Source organism: Vipera berus (assembly GCF_964194415.1).
Source record: "Vipera berus genome assembly, chromosome: 1".
Taxonomy (NCBI): Eukaryota; Metazoa; Chordata; class Lepidosauria; order Squamata; family Viperidae; genus Vipera; species Vipera berus.
Window position 1 is genome coordinate 14,624,756 of NC_138202.1, and position 17,566 is coordinate 14,642,321.

The window sequence follows — 17,566 nt, forward strand, 5'->3', positions numbered from 1 at the left end:
AGGCTGCAGCTGGGGAAGGACCGGCGGACGCGGGACCCGCAACGCGCACACTACAACCCCCCCTCCAATATAAGGATGGGGTGGTGAGGCAGCTTCCCCAATACGTCTATCTATCTATATGTATATGTATATATGGGGAGAAATTTGGTCGGGGTGGGTGGGTGAAGGAAAGACTCGAAGAGCAAGAACTAGGCTCGGGGCGGGATGTCCTCTGCCGCAAAAGCTGCAGCCGAGGCGGCGTGTGTGCGCCGGGCCGCCTGCGCGCCGCCTTCCCCTCTCTCGTCCAGCCGGTGTTTCGCAGCAGCACCTCGCAGCTTCTGCTGACGAGGCGGCCTGTCTCCTCCCGCTGCAGGGCCCAGCTCGGCTTTGCCCGCGAGGCAGCGGCTTTTGACGCGCCAAGGGCTGGGGCACGGCGGGCGAGCCGCTCTGGAGAGGGGAGTTCCTGCCCTGCCTTTTCCTGAGCTGGGCGGGGAAAAGCCGGCTCGGGGAAGGCGGGCCATCTGGCGCAAGAGAGGCCGGAGGGAAAGGCAGCCGCCCGAGCAGCCTTGGCGTTGCACAGCCGCGGTGGCTCTCCCTCCCCGCTAGGCGTCATTTTCAAGTTCAGCTCGGCTCGCTGGCTTGCCCGCCCTCCTCCTCCCCCCCCCCCCCACCTCGCCAGAGCGGCCATTTTCCGCTACCTCAAGCCTGGGCTAAGCTGGCGGCTGCCGAGAGCGAGCGAGCGTGTGCCAGACTTTCGCCTCCCGCCTCCGGCACAGATCTTACGCATGTCCCCCCCCCTCCCCAATTCCATGCGTAAAAGCGCACCGGAGAGAGGAGAGCTATCCAGACACTCCGCAGACGCAGCTCGCCTTGGGTCTCTCCGCTTCTTTCCTTCTCAATCTCTCGGCCCCCCCCCCGTCGCCTCCCCCGCATTAAACTCTGACACTAGCAACACTTTGCGGCAACCGGGGGGGGGAACGGGGAGAGACAGGGGTCTTCCCCTGGAGGAGGCACAATGGTTAAGTGTACCGAATCGCCGGCGCACTCTTGCAAGGGGGGGGGGAGTCCGCACTTAATTAGAACCCATCTCTTTCCCCCCCCACTTCCTTCTCACCCTACGGGCGGTACAACCCTCCTCCCCCTTTACGGATCTCGGGTTTTTTTTCCCCCTTCTTGTTTCGCTCCTGGCTGAACTCCCCTCCCGCGTCCCCTCTCTTTGCCCCCGATCCACCTGCCGCGGACTTTCTTCCTCCGCCCCCCGCCCGCCCGCCAAGAAAGCCCATCAACTTCTCCGGGCCCCCCCGCCAAGCAAGCAGAAAGATTGGAAAAGTGAGGCGAAACTTACCATCACCCAAACGAAATTGGTCAGGGCGGAGGAGCAGATTGATACCAACGGAAGCGAAGCTCGGGGGCAAGGAAAGTGGGCGCTTTTCTTTTTTTTTTTTAGGTCCCACCAAGTTTGTTTGTTTGTTTTTTAAAAAAAACACGTATTTATGGAAGTCGAAGGGGGTCAAAATAGTGCGATCTTCCGTCCTTTCGGCGTTTGATCATCTCTCGGGTGCTTTCATCAATGGGGTTAGCATCTTAAGGGGAAGCAAGCTCGTGTTTTGGTCCCAGCTGGCGCCGTCCCCCCCCGATACAAAAAGGGGCTAAGAAGGGGGGGGGGAAAGAGGGTGATGGTGTCCTTTTTGTGCAGCCCCCACCCTCTTTATCTTCGGCTGGGGTTAGTTGATGGTTGACTTCGAGGATTAAATTCTTTCCGGGCTGGAGAGGGCTGGTGGATGCTTGTAACTCTAGAGAAACCCACATTCAGAGGTCTCAATAAGGAAGAGGTGATAGCCGGTGAAACGGGGGGAAAGAGTAGTGATGGGGGGAAGAAAGAATGAGGGAGGGAGAAGAGAGAGAGACACCTCACTTTTCCTGGGACGCCCCACCCTCACGCGGGAGGGAGAGAGAAATGGCAAAAAAATAAAAAATAAATAAATCTTCTTTTGCTGCCCGGTGCAGAGAGGAAATCAAGCTGCTTATCAAAGCAGAGGTGATGAGGGTTTGATCAGCAGGAGAGAGAAAGCACCCTTTGCAAAGAAAATACGGGGGTGGGGGGTGGGGGGGGAGGAAGAGGACACCCTCACATCTCCCCCCTCCCCCTCCGGGCTAGCACGGCTCCCGCGGCACCCATGACCGACCTCTCCCGCTCTCTTCCTGCCCGCCCTCCCCAAGTCGCTAGTCTCCGCCCCTTTCTCCTCCTCCTTAACGGAGGGGGGGGGGAAAGAGGAATTAAAAGGCGTCGGGTAGCTCTAGCATGCGAGGGGGGGGCGCGAAGTGTGCTTTGCTTGCCTAACCTCCCCAGCCGCCTCTTGTTGGCTGGCAAGGGTGATCCAAGGATGGGGTTTGTGGGGCGGGGGTGGTGGTGAAGAAAGGTTGCCTCTTCCCCCACCCCGAAGATCTAAACCGGGAATGGTACCAGGCCTTATGATCAAAGGATCAAACTCTGTACACCAGCTCTTTCCATTGGATTGAAATTGCGTTTTGTTTCGAGAATAGTATTAGCTGGTAGAGGGTGCTGTATCCAGCCCCAGCTATGCCACTGCAGGAGACGTCTGCAGGAGATGACCCCTCCGGGACCAGATGAGAGCACAGCTGTGGAAGCAATTAGGGGAAGATTTTTTTGTGGGGGGGGAGGCAAGGGAATCCACTGGGTCTCATTCGGCAGAATAAGCCAGAGAGGCTGAAAAGATGCCTCTGCCTATCTGATATAAGTGGAATTATTTTCCCAAGGGTGGAGTTCTTATAAGCACATCCTTTCTCAATACAGAAAGAGGTAAATGTCCTGCTGTAGCCCTCGACTTGCAACCATTTGTTTAGTGACTGAAGTTTTAATTGGCACTGAAAAAGTGACTTATAACTGTTTTTCACCCTAACGACCATTGCAGTATCCCCATGGTCACGTGATCAAAATTCAGACTCTTGACTACTGTCTCATATTTATGACAGCTGCAGTGTCCCCAGGGATATGTGATCCCCTTTTGTGACCTTCTGACAAGCAAAGTCAATGGGGAAGCCAGATTCATTTAACAACCGTGTTACTAACCGAACTGCAATGATTCACTTAAGAACTGTGGCAAGAAAGATTGTAAAATAGGGCAAAACTCACGTAACAACTGTCTCACTTAGCAACAGAAAATTTGGGCTCAATTGTGGTTGTAAGTTGAGGACTACCTGTACAAAGTATGGACTCTTAACTCTGTCCTGGGTTGTCTGAAAAATCTCTATTCTCTACACTGGGGGTGGGGGGGTGAGAACTCTGGTTTTACCAGTAGTCTCTGAATACGTTTACAGCATGCAGCCTCATTCATAATCTGATCCCTAACCTCTGAACCAGTATTAATGTGAAATAATATTGGAGTCATGTTGCAACCAGGGAGAAAGTGAGATTCATTCCATATTTTATGAAAACATGCCTCTTTTTCTATTCTCTTTTTCTTTGAATGAGTACATCATGATGGACAATTTCATCCAGGGGGGGGGGGGTTAGAAAGGTGGAATGGAGATAACTGTGTATGTTGGCAGGGAACAGGAAAATAATCTCTATTATGGGGAATAATATAACTGAATTGCCTATTATATTGGGCTAAGGAGTTACAAGAAAAGCATGCTTTAGGTGCTAAGCTAAATAGGAAGTCGTGTAGTAAGGAGAACAGGTCTACCAAAGTTCAGCAGCGACCTAATATCCACCCATTCTTTCAGAGAATTGATATGCTGTGTTCAGAGCCAAAGAGGTATATTGAAATATATAATTGAGAGAGCAGAGGGAACTGCTGGGATGATATATAATGTTCACAAATCTGACCTGTACAATCCTCTAAGTCAGTGTTTCTCAACCTTGGCAACTTAAAGATGTGTGGACTTCAACTACCAGAATTCCCCAGCCAGCATGCTGGGAATTGAAGTCCACGCATCTTTTAAGTTGCCAAGGTTAAGATACATTGCTCTAGTCTAAGTCACATTGTGATAAGGTTAGTGTGTGTCCCTAATAAGTAGTAAAACCAGAGGATAACTAAACAGAAAGCTATAGCTACCTTCAATAACAATCTCCAAACCACAGTTTCCCATATTACTGAAATTTGGATTAATAGTGATTTATGTTTAAGTCATAGAGGTGCATGACCTGAATCCAATTAGATTCAAAGGGATTTGGAAGATCAATTCTATTTGATGTGGACATCTGAATTAAATTGGCTCATTCGTCTGAATCAGATCCAGTTTCAAGGCATCCAAATGTCCATAAGCAGAAACTGTCTTGGCTGGTCAAATCAGTCCAAATACATTTCATTCTCATTGGTGAATCAAGTCAATCTCTCCATTCAATTTGTGGAATTGCTAGTAGGGAAGAGAACATTTCCTCAGTGGTATCAAGCAGTCCTCTAGGAAAACAATGCAGAATGTAGAAATTACTGCAAAAAGAACATATTAGTACAAAGCAGACTTTTCTCTTTGGATCCTGGGAGCTCATACGTGCAAATACATATGTACCATATGTGTAGTCATAGTGTATATATGTGTGTATGTGGGAAACTAGACTAAAGAAAAGTTTAGATTTCACCCCACTTAGGGTCAGACTACTGTCTAAAGGTAGTCCTTGACTTAAACAGTTCATTGAGTGACCATTCAAAGATACAACAGGACTGAAAAAGTGACATGTTTCACACTTATGACCATTGCAGCACCCCTATAGTCAGGTGATCAAAATTCAGATGCTTGGCAACTGACTCATATTTAACGATAATTGCAATGTCCCAGGGTCAAGCAATTTCCCTTTTGTGACCTTCTGACAAGCAAAGTCAATGGGGAAGCCAGGTTCATTTAACAACTATGTTACTAGCGTAACCGCAGTGATTCACTTAACAACTGTGTCAAGAAAGGTTGTAAAATGCGTCAAAGCTCGCTTAACAACTCTTGTTTAGCAACAGAAATTATGGGCTCAATTGTGGTCATAAGTCAAGAACTATGTATACTTGTCAGATAACAACAACAGGAAGTGCTGCCCAGCCCTAAAATGCAAAGGTGACTTGTTACTGGACAGGGAGGACTTGGGTGTTGGACCAGAAGACTTCCAAGGTCCCTTCCAACTCTGTTATTCTGTGATTGCTTGTTATTCTGTGATTGCAGACCGAGAATATGTTCTTTATCATGGATAACACTAAGCAAGGTTTCCATGTTACATGGAAACCTGCCCATAATTTATATTCTATATGGCATCTGCTTTCAGATCACACCCTTTAAGAAAGAAACCGGTTCAAAGAAAAGCAAGAAGGAAAATCAGGAGACTGGAAACTAAGCCTTGCAAAGACAGATGGAGGGAACTGGGAGATGGGTTAGTATGGCTGTCAGTGTTCTGTACCAGCCTGCTACCGGCCCTGCAGAAAAGGCAGGGACAACCCCTTTTACAAGAAGGCAAGAGGCTGGAATTACGCCTGCCAAATTTATTGCTACAAAAACAAATAGAACAAAACACGAACCAAGAAACAGGAGCTTGAAACAGGAGCTTTTCAAGCGGTTGCCTTCAGCAAACCAGCCCTCCCACGCATTCCCCCTTAAATACAGTTCAGGGCGTGGCTTCTCTCTGCCTCCTTCCGAGGAGCCCCATTGCCTTCCTCTGTTTACTCCTGATTGACTGCCTCCTGCATCGGGCGTCCTTGAACAGGGCCAGTTGTGGGTCATCTTCATCCACGCTGTCAGGCTCACACAGCTGGGTCTGCATCGTGACCAGATGAGAGGGGCCTGGCTGAGGGCTCTCATCAAGCTGTCCAACCCCCTCAGCAAGCTCTTCAACACCCCCCTCCTCCTCCTCCTCTGAGTCGTCCGACCCAACTGCCGAACCCACAGGCTGACCCTGAATCACAACAGTCAGTTTGTGGGATTCAGTCTCCAAACTGTGCTTGCAGGAAGCTGCTCTAAGATAATGCTTGTGCTCCCGCATTTCTGAAGCGCTGCTTTTAAAAATGCATTATTGTTATTCATACTTATATATTTATTTTTATCCAGGAAAAGAGGAAAGTGTGTTCAAAGGTATGGTCAAAAAAGTCAAAATGCATCACACAGGTAAAATGGGGAGAGTTTCAGTTAGATTGCAATTGACTTTTTTGATCATACCCTAGAAGGGAGGGAGGGAGGGAGGGAGGGAGGGAGGGAGGGAGGGAAGGAAGGAAGGAAGGAAGGAAGGAAGGAAGGAAGGAAGGAAGGAAGGAAGGAAGGAAGGAAGGAAGGCAGGCTGAGAGGGGACATGATAGCTTTTGTCAGAAAATATATCTCATAGATGAAACCCAAGTGGTATTCTCTATCCTGCCAGAGTGTAGGATATGGAATATATGGACGTAAGTAACAGGAAGGCAGGTTTTGATTGAATAAAACATCTGCAGGATACCAGATTACACAAGGTTTGGCCTACATAGCATTTTTGCACTATGCCCAGAACATCTCAGTATTTACAGGTTGGCCCATTGTATTAATTAATGCAAAATTAGTTAGTGTCTTACTGTAAGGGGAGTGAGGAGGAGCAAATATAAAATTAGAGCTATTTGGTTTCCTGTCTATCACTAAGCTACCCCTTAATTACTTGCAGCAATGAATCATCCTTAAAAAAGGACAAGAAAATATACCTAAAAGGGGAGCAATGATGTCAAAGTTTTATTGAACAGATCTTAGCATTTCCTTCTGAGCAGAACCACAATAATTTAACATGTAAAAAAACAAGAAAAAAGTTAAGGAAATGATTGGTCCACTAGTGGGAAAAAGTGGCAAGAAGGTGACAAGCAACAGGGAGAAAGCAGAACTATTTAACTTGTTTCTTGCATCTGTATTTACACAAAGGGGAAAAACCGTCCAACCTATCAAAAATAGTACAGTAAAAACAGATTAGAAACACAAGTTGAGATAGGCAAGAAAATGGTAAGTGAGCACCTGTCCGCCCTAGATAAGTTCAAATCACCAGGACCAGATGGATTACACCCCAAGGTTCTGAAGGAACTGGCAGATGGGATCTCAGAACCACTGAACTATATCTTTCAAAGATCCTGGAGCACTGGGGAACTACCAGAGGACTGGAAAAGAGCTGATGTAGTTCCCATCTTCAAAAAAGTGGGGGGGAAATGGATCCAGGAAACTACAGACCTATCAGCCTGACCTCAATACTTGGGAAGATCTTGGAAAAGATAATCAAGCAACAAATTAGCGAACACCTAGAGGCAAAAAAGCCATTACCAAAAGCCAACCTGGGTTTTTCAAAAACACATCATGCCAGACAAATCTTATTGCATTCTTTGACCAGGTGACAAAACTAGTGGACCAGAGGAATGCTGTGGATATAATTTAATTGGACTTCAGTAAGGCATTTGATAAAGTAGACCACAACCTACTATTTGATAAGATAGAAAAATGTGGGTTAGACAGCATCACCACCAGATGGATTTGTAGCTAGTTGACCAGCCACACTCAGCGTGAGGTCCTCAATGAAACTGCATCTACATGGAGGGAAATGTGTAGTGGGGTGCCCAGGGCTCAGTTCTGGGCAGTGCTCTTCAACATCTTCATCAATGATTTGGATGAGGGGATAGATGGGGAACTCATCAAATTTGCAGATGACACCAAGCTGGCAGGAATAACACTCCAGAAGATAGGCTTAAGATACAGAAGGATCTTGACAGACTTGAACACTGGGTGCTATCTAACAAAATGAAATTCAATGGTGAAAAAAGTAAGGTTCTACATTTAGGCAAGAAAAACCAAATGCACAGTTATAGTATAGATGGTACCTTGCTCAATAGTAGTAACTGTGAGAGGGATCTTGGACTCTTAGTGGACAATCACTTAAATATGAGCCAGCAGTGTGCTGCAGCTGCCAAAAGAGCCAACACAGTGCTAGGCTGCATTAACAGAGGGATAGAATCAAGATCACATGAAGTGTTAATACCACTTTACAATGCCTTGGTAAGGCCACACTTAGAATACTGCATCCAGTTTTGGTCACCATTATGTAAAAAAGATGTTGAGACTTTAGAAAGGGTACAAAAAAGAGCAATAAAGATGATCAGAGGACTGAAGGCTAAAACATATAAGGAACGGTGGCTGGAATTGGGTATGTCTAGTTTAATGAAGAGAAGGACTAGGGGTAACATGATAGCAGTGTTCCAATATCTCAGGGGCTGCCACAAAGAAGAGGGAGACAAGCTATTCTCCAAAGCATCTGAAAGCAGGACAAGAAGCAACGGATGGAAACTAATCAAGGAGAGAAGCAACCTAGAACTAAGGAGAAACTTTCTGACTGTTAGAACAATTAACTAGTGGGACAACCTGCCTCCAGAAGCTGTGAATGCTTCAACACTGGAAGTTTTTAAGAAGAGACTGGCCAGCCATTTGTCTGAAATGGTATAGGGTTTCCTGCCTGAGCAGGGGGTTGGACTAGATGACCTCCAAGGCCCCTTCCAACATCATTATTATTATTATTATTATTATTATTATTATTATTATTATTATTATTATTATTATTATTATTATTATTATTATTATTATTACTGCTTTTTTGTCATAGAATGCATGGAACACTGTTCCAGCATCTTTTTTTGGAAGGGAACAACCAACTCTTCTAAGCCGCTAACTCGAGTGAAGTTCTGGCTTGGTGAAAGGAAGCTGCCCGAGGAAATCGGGGGCATCGAAGGTCGACCTGGAAATACTTCCACAGCCCTGAAAGCAGACCCTCTTCTCTGCCTTGGTTCAAGGGGCTCCCGCCGCCACTGCCGCCTATCCTCACCCCTGTGTTGGCCGCCAGGGACCAGGACTGCCTCCTGGAGTGAATCTCTTTGAGGGACCAGGCACGCTCCCAAAGCAGATGCTCTGGCTCCGGAGGAAGCCTCTGTGTCATCAGAGGTGGAGGAGGACGAGGTGGCAGAAGACATGCACAGCTCCGAACAAGCGCCCTCTCAAAAGCCTTGGCAATGGCATCCGTCAGCTGATGCCAGGAAAGACGCCGAGACGATGAGTACAGCATGGCAGATCTTTATTCGGTGGAAGTGACTGTACTGGGGGAATAGGGGTTACCTGCCCTCCTTTTATACCTGGCCAGGTGAGCAGCCGGCCAATCGGTTTGAACCTCTGTTTCCCGCTGAAACTGGGTTCCCGCCAAAACAGATACGGTTCAACGCCCCCTGGTGGTGACTGCTATGTAAGTGTGTGTGTGTTCTCTTCACCTGGATATGTAACACTGTTCACGTGATCTGCACCTCAGAAGCTCACTAAAGCGGTTCCCGCCCCCTCCTTGCTCCGTAATGGGCTTTTGACTGGAGCCAGAGCTGTGTGTGAGTTCTGGCACTTCTTTTCTCTCTCTCAAAAAAAGCACTATTATTATTATTTCCCCAAAACCTGGAATTATTAAAAAACCTCTCATCTTCTGATTTTCAGCAGATCAGGAGTTCTACAACACAGGTAGCCCTCAATTTACAAGCATTCATTTAGTGATTATTTGAAGTTACAATGGCACTGGGGGGAAAATGACAGCTGATCCTTGCACTTACGACTGTTGCAGCATTTCAATGGTCACATGATCAATATTCTGGCACTTGTCAAACTGGCCTGTATTTAGGACGTTTGCAGCATCCTGGGGTCATGTGATTGCCATCTGCAACCTTCCCAGCTGGCTTATGACAAACAAAGTCAAGGAGAGGAAGTCAGATTTGCTTAACAGTCACCTGATTCACTTAACAAGCGCAGTGATTAATAGCCATGGTGAAAAGGTCATAAAAGCGAGCATGATTTACTTAAGCAATGGAAATTCTGATCTTAATTTATGGTCGTAATTCAAGGACTACCTGAATACATATATTTTTTACAAAAACTATCTGGCACGTACCTGCAACATGTTTGCAAGGTAGCAATGTGTTGATAGCTCTCTCCACATCACACTGGGGGCAGAGCACTCCAGACACCTGCAGTTATAGCACACAGGCAGCTGCAGGGCCTTTGCATGGCCCTGAGTCACAGTCCCCATAGAGTTGGGCTCAGGCTTGTACAAGTAAAACATCTGTGCAGACCCTCCCTTAGGACAGACATTTGTGCTGCACAAGTGAAATCCAGAAGATGGGGCCATTTAGATCAGATAATGTTCAGGCAGAACTGTTTGATGCTGTTACACTCACAATTAGCACTTACCACTTTTAAATATGCCCCAACAAGAGCAATATATCTCCTTCCCACCCACCCCCTCTCCCACACACATCCTTTTCACTCACCTCTTAGAGAAATCCAAATAATTATTGGGAAGACTTTTAGAAAAATGGAGCTTGGGCTTTGTTATCCTATTCCCCAAATTAAAAATAAGAACCTTGGAGATTTAGGACTCAGCCCTCTGCATGATATTGGAATTCTTTATAAAATGATTTTATTATTCTTGGGGGGTGCATGGTAAGTGGTTGTCAGTATGGACTTTGCTTATCATCTACCTTTGTAGCTCTAGGACACCCCCTCCACCCAAAAAAAGAAGGCTCAGATTTGCTTTACATTCCGGTATAATGGGACATCTGAAACATTTTCAGTTCAATTGGAACACAACATGTTTGCTTGTTTGATTGCTTGCTTATTTATTTATTTAATAGATTTATTTGGTTATCCAACTCACACTAGGTCTAGGACAACTTGCCATGGCCAACTTGCCACAGGACAACTCACTGCGGGACAAGAGTATTGAAGAAATAGCAGAATAGAATAATTTAAGAAAGGATGCCAAAGGAGGGACAAAATGAAGTGGGAATGACAAAAATTAAAATAATTTTTTAAATTATTTTAAATAATTGAATTGTCCTGTGGCAAATTGTCCCACGGCGAGTTGGCTGCAGCAAGTTATCCTGTTCCAACTCACACACAGTTGCTTAAGAGTTGTCGGCTTTTGCTTGGTTGGAACATGAAGTAATTATGCCAGACACCTTGAGCTTTATTCCATTACAGGTAGTCCTCAACTTACAACAGTTTGTTTAGTGACCATTCGAAATTACAACAGCACTGAAAAAAGTGATTTATGACCATTTTTCACACTTATGGCCTTTGCAGCATCCCCACGGTCCTGTGATCAAAATTCAGCTGCTTGGCAACTGGCATGTATTTATGATGGTTGCAATATCCCAGGGTCATGCCATCACCTTTTGCGACCTTCTGATAAGCAAAGTCAGATTCACTTAACCGTGTTATTAACAACTACAGTGATTCACTTAACAATTGTGGCAAGAAAGGTTGTATAATGGGCAAAACACATTTAACAAATGTCTCACATAGCAACAGAAATTTTGGGCTCAATTGTGGCGGTACATTGAAGATTATTTGTATTCTTCTGAAGGAAAGTTTGTCCCAAACTTGCAATCATTTCATTGTTTTGGAACTGCCTTTTCTCAAGCATTGCAGAAACTTTGGGCATCCCAAAATTGTTGAACTACAACTCCCAGCAGCCGTGGCCAAATGTCAGTCTTCCTAGTTTAGACCAGCTGGGAAACACAACCAATGAAATAGTTCTGTTAACCGAATCTTGCAAGACTTATAGTACAAATCTCCTGCCAGCTCTTTTACAGCTTGAGGTTTCTGAGTCCCATTAAGGACTGTCCATTCTCTGCCCATTAAGCAACTGTGGGCTACACCCTCTTTTATCTGATTACTCCCTAGTCAACATGTCTCCCCACATCCCCATCCCCACCCCATTCCCACATATCATTGTATGAAAGCAAGGCCATTAGATAGGAATACAGATTTATTATTCTTTTATAATAGAGAAACTATTATTCTTTGGGAGTCAATGACTGCTCACTGATGAGTAAGTTTAAATGTAATTTCTACTGTAATTATAAACAAAGACACCAGGTGAGCATTTTTTCTTCAGCTTGGATTATACTGAACTTCTCATATGGGTAATCTTACAACCCCAATTGGGGCAAAATTTTGGTTATTAAGTAAGACAGTTATGAAGGGAGTTGTGCCCAAGTTTACAACCTTTTGTTACATGAATCACTACATTGTTAAGAGAATCATGTAGTCATTAAGTGAATCTGACTGGGGTCCCCCATTGACTTTAGAGATGGGTAGTTTCATAATTTGATAAATAAAACACCGTATTTTTCCATGTATAAGACGCTATTTTTTCCTGCAAACGCCCTGTTAAAAAATCAGGTGTGTCTTATAATGGTAACCTCCGCAGCCCAGAGCATGCCTGTGTGGGTTGCTATGCTGCCTGGTGCAGGTGTCAAGCCCCGTGGGCTTGCCACTAACAGGAGGGGGGAGGGGGCAAGATCGTCAGCCAGCCAAACTTCCGGATTTGCCGGCTCAACTGTTCAGGGTTCCGCCGAACAGCTGATCGGCACCAAGAAATTCGCCTGCTAGAGCGTCTTATACAAGGGTGCGTCCTATACACGGAAAAATACGGTAAATACATGTCAGTTACCAAGGATCCGTGACCATGGCAGTGCAGCAATGGTAGTAAGTGTGAGAACTGGTCATAAGTCACTTTTTTAGTGTTGCTGTAAATTCAAACAGTTGTTAAATGAATGGTTGGCAGTCAAGGACTACCTGTACATATGTTTGGAATATGTACTTCAATGCTATCCCCCATTTAGTTAGGAACAACCCCATTAAACCTTGGTTCCACAATTCATCAATTAACCATTTTTTTAAATAATATTGGAAGCCAGAACTATCCAGTCAATATCTCAGGACTACATGCAAACTCCAAATCTCTCTTTTGTTCTTTGCATCTTAGAAGTTGCTTAGTCCTTCCCTCTTTCTGAGCTCTTTCTGAACAAACCGCAGAGTAGAGGAAATTAACGGGACAGTTTCCTGTCATTTTCAGTGGTAAATGCACAAAATAAGGAGCATCGTTCTTCAACTAGGTTTAAGATTTAAAAAAAGAAGAAACTCCCATCCCATACCAATCTGGCAAATAAAAGGAAAAGAGAATAAAATGCAAAACAATCTTGTTGTCAGTACCATGCATTATGTATCTCTACCCACAATGTATCATAAGTCTGACCAATATGGGTTCTTGCCTGACCCCAACCATCTTATCCATACCTCAGCTATCAAAAAGAGTGGTTCACTGCTGTGTGCAGAAGGCAACATTCACCTTGAAGGTTGCAGTGAGGAAATTAGAAACGGCCAAGTTATGAATTCAACCATTGCAAATTTGCTCCAGAGTTCTAGCTGTTAGATACTGAGTTTGTTGCTTGATTGACGAGACGAGGCAAGTGAGTTCAGCAAAGATCATTGTTTATTTGGTTGCGGGAACTGAACTGAGAAACAGGGCTGCGAATGCAGCAATTTATACCCTGGCCTCTAGGCGGCGGCCAATAGGTTTAAAACAACCTATTGCCGCCCTAGAGGCAGCCAATGGCGGCGCTGGAGATGGGTTGTCTGAGGAGCTGGGAGCTGTTAGCCGTCTTCCCTGCTTGAGCAACCTTCCAGCAATTAACCCCACATGATATTCCTTTAGCAAGACAAAGCCCAATACATTATACCCCTCCCCCCTAGAATGTACACACATTATAACAACAAAAGAGAATGATTACAGCAATTACAAGTTTTACAGAGGTACAACAGTAATATGCAATGTACACATTTTTCCATACTGGCTAATACAGAGACTCTCCTGGCTAGCAGCACATTAATGATACATACAACATTATAGCTCAGTTAATTCAGAACAAAATCTTCTAGATATGCAGGATGCTTGCGAATCCTCGTGGAACGCCTGGGAGAGTCAGGCATTCCCTGGCCTACCAGCTTGCCTGCTGGGCCAGGTAGACCAGGGTCCATAGGTTCAAGCAAGTCAGGCTGACTCGGAATTCTCTGGCTGGCCCTTTCAGGTCGGCCCACCCCAGAGTCCAATTGCTCCGCAGAGTTAGCACAGCAGCTGTAGTGTTCTGGTTGGCTTTCTCCGTCAGGGGCCCCATGTTGCACTCCTGGGCTTTGTCCCCCTACGGCTACCTCCCCGTTGTTCTGACTGCTTGGGACTTCAGAGCCTATGGATTGATCGGCCTGGCTGCCAGTTTGCCGTCCATGGATGGGACCTGGGACGAAGTCCTCGCTTTGTGGCCGTTCTGGAAAACGCTTTCTAAGCTGATCAATATGGCGACGGATGACTCGCCCGCCCTCTAGGCCCACTTCGTATGAGAGAGGGCCCAACGTTTTGGTGATTCTCCCTGGCACCCACGTTCCCATGCCCATAGTTCCTGGCCCACACCCCATCGCCCACTTGCAGCCCCCTCAGGGGTTTTGGGCGAGAGGCCTCAGCTGCCACCCGGTCTGGGTGCAACCTGTCCAGTTTCTTCATTAGTCGCCTCCCCCACCGCAGCTCTGCTGGGCTTTTTCCTGTTGCCGTGCATGGCGTGGAATGTTGGCAGAGCAAAAAGTCAGCCAGTTTGTGGTGCCAGTCTCCGGTCACTATGTGTTTCAATTATTCTTTCGTGGTGCGTACCATTCGTTCGGCTTGGCCATTACTAGATGGATGAAATGGAGCCGATGTCGCATGCCTAATGAGGCTTACCGCAGTAAATTGGGCCTCGTTATTGGACACTACGACATTCAGTAGCCCGTACATTGCAAAGAGTTTCCTAAGCATCTGGATGGCCCTAGCAGTAGTCATATTTGCGATTGGTATAACTTCCAGCCATTTAGAGTGGCTGTCGACCATTATAAGAAAGAGCTGTCCCTGAAAGGGCCCAGCAAAGTCTATATGAATCCTCGACCGGGTGTGTGTGTCTCCTCCCACCTGTGGATGGGAGCGTGCGGCATTTCAGGCCTAGATTTCTGGCATATGTAACACCCATGTACTTGAGCCTCAATGGCTTTATCTAATCCTGGCCACCATAAATAGCTTCGTGCCAAAGCTTTCATGCGAACAATACCCGGATGACCTTCATGAAGCGATTGCAATACCCTGTCCCTTAGTGAGGTGGGAACAATGACTCTGTTCCCCCAAAGAATACACCCCTTATGAGCTGAGAGCTCATGTCGTCTTGTGAAGTAGCTCTGAAACTCAGGACCTGGGCTTTTCTCTAGCCACCCTATGTGGACCCAAGATAGCACTCTGCTTAGAGTCTTGTCTGCTGCCATTTCTGCGGCTATGTCCCCTGCGTCGAGGGGAAACTCCGGCATGTCCTGAATGGACAAAACGTGGGCCACTGGGGCCAGATCTGGCTTGATTTGAGGCAGTGGAAGCCTGCTCAGGCCATCTGCATGGCCCATATCCTTGTCGGGTTTGTGAATTAGCTTAAAGCACTAAGCCGATTAAAAAATGGACCATCTTAGCATTCTAGAGGATAAGATGTGGGGTGTCTGTCTGTCTGTAGTGAATATCCCCAATAGTGGGATATTATTATTTATTTTATTTATTTAATTACATTTGTATACCGCCCTTTCCCTGAGGACTCAGGGCGGTTTACAGGGAATTAAAAATCAAAACATACAAAAGTTAAAAACCAGTTAAAAAATATTAAATTCACCCTGTACACTTAAAAACCCCAGTTAAAATTTTCTCCTCAGCCTGGGCCCGGGAGCTCAAAGAGCCAGGTCTTCAGGCCCCGGCGGAATGATCGGAGGTCGGGGGCAGTCCTCAGCTCCACCGGCAGCTGGTTCCAGAGGGCAGGCGCTCCCACTGAGAAGGCCCTATCCCTGGGTGTCACCCGCCGGCAATCTCTTACCGGCGGAACCCTGAGCAGACCCTCCCTGTGGGAGCGCACTGGGCGAAGGGCGTTTGATGCCGGCAGCAGGTGTTCCCTCAAATAACCCGGACCCAGGCCATGTAGGGCTTTATAGGTGATAACCAGCACCTTGAATTTCACCCGGAGGGCAACCGGAAGCCAATGCAGCTCGCGGAGTAGAGGTGTTACATGGGAGTATCGGGAAACCCCCATTACAACTCGCGCGGCCGCATTCTGCACCAGTTGAAGCCTCCGAGTGGTCTTCAAGGGCAGCCCCATGTAGAGAGCGTTACAGTAGTCCAAACGGGAGGTCACAAGCGCATGAGTGACTGTGCGTAGGGCGTCTCGGTCCAGATAGGGACGCAACTGGCGCACCAGGCGAACCTGTGCAAAAGCCCCCCTGGTCACGGCTCCTATGTGATCTTCAAAATTGAGCCGTGAATCCAGGAGGACGCCCAAGTTGCGAGCCCTATCAACGGGGGGTAACACCTCACCCCCCATCGTTAGAGGTGGAATAACTTGGTTAACCCGAGACGCCGATATGCACAGCCACTCAGTCTTGGCGGGATTGAGACGAAGCCTGTTTCTCCCCATCCAGACCTGAACCGCCTCCAGGCACCGGGACATCACGGAGAGGGCATCACTGGGTTGGTTCGGGGTGGAAAGAAAGAGTTGGGTATCATCAGCGTACTGGTGATACCCCACCCCAAAACCACGAATGATCTCGCCCAGCGGCTTCATGTAGATGTTGAACAGGAGAGGCGAGAGAACCGACCCCTGAGGAACTCCACAAATGAGAGACCTCGGGGCGGATCTCTGCCCTCCTGTCAACACCGACTGCGAGCGGCCCCGGAGGTAGGAGGAGAACCACCGTAGAACGGTGCCTCCCACTCCCAACCCCCTGAGACGCCGCAGCAGGATACCATGGTCGATGGTATCGAAAGCCGCTGAGAGATCTAATAGGACCAGGACAGAGGAGCAACCCCTGTCCCTAGCCCTCCAGAGATCATTCACCAGCGCGACCAATGCCGTCTCCGTGCTGTGTCCGGGCCTGAAGCCCGATTGGTACGGGTCCAGATAATCAGTTTCCTCCAGGAACAGAGGGAGCTGATGCGCCACCACACTCTCAACAACCTTCGCCAGAAAGCGAAGGTTGGAGACTGGACGATAGTTGTTTAAAACAGCCGGGTCCAAAGCAGGCTTCTTGAGGAGGGGTCTCACCACCGCCTCCTTCAAGGCGGCAGGGAAGACACCCTCCTTCAAAGAAGCAGTTATTACTGCATGGAACCAGCCTCGTGTTCCCTCCCGAGCCGCATAAGCTAGCCAGGAGGGGCACGGATCCAACAAACAGGTGGTGGAGCTCAGTCTCCCCATGATCCTGTCCACATCATCAGGGGAAACAGGGTCGAACTCAGTCCAGATAACATGCTCAAGACCGCCTGATTCCTCCACATCAGACTCTGCCCAGTCAGAGTCCAGGCCGGTCCGGATCCGAGCGATTTTGTCCGCCAGATGATGACTAAACTCCTCGGCTCGTCCCTGCAAGGGATCCTCTCTCACCTCCTGGTTAAGGAGGGAGCGAGTCACCCTAAACAGGGCGGCCGGGCGATTATCTGCGGACGCGATAAGGGCGGCAAAGTAGTTAGACTTCGCCGTCCTTATCGCCGCAAGATAAGACCTTATAAAGGTTCTTAACTGCAATCGGTCGGATTCGGATCGGCTGGATCTCCAACCGCTCTCTAGACCTCGTCTCCGACGCTTCATCTCCCGGAGCTCCACAGAGAACCATGGGGCCCAGCGGGATCTGCGCCGAGTCAGAGGTCGCATGGGTACAACGCAGTCGAGTGCCCTGGTGGCAGCCGTTT

At 47.4% G+C, this 17,566-nt stretch overlaps 1 protein-coding gene and 1 long non-coding RNA gene across 3 annotated transcripts in view; one reads left to right on the forward strand and one right to left on the reverse strand.

The window, feature by feature from the left end:
* The window catches only part of NFIC (nuclear factor I C), a 172,579-nt gene extending 170,359 nt beyond the window's left edge, over nt 1-2,220 (reverse strand). For both annotated transcript variants that reach the window (XM_081312541.1, XM_081312542.1), the window contains exon 1: nt 1,325-2,220. In XM_081312541.1, coding sequence (XP_081168667.1) covers nt 1,325-1,327 — 3 coding nt within the window. In that variant the 5' untranslated portion in view covers nt 1,328-2,220. The remainder of the gene's footprint in view (nt 1-1,324) is intronic.
* The window catches only part of LOC308659135, a 41,108-nt gene that overhangs the window by 5,023 nt on the left and 18,519 nt on the right, over nt 1-17,566 (forward strand). The gene's annotated exons all lie outside the window — the stretch shown is intronic.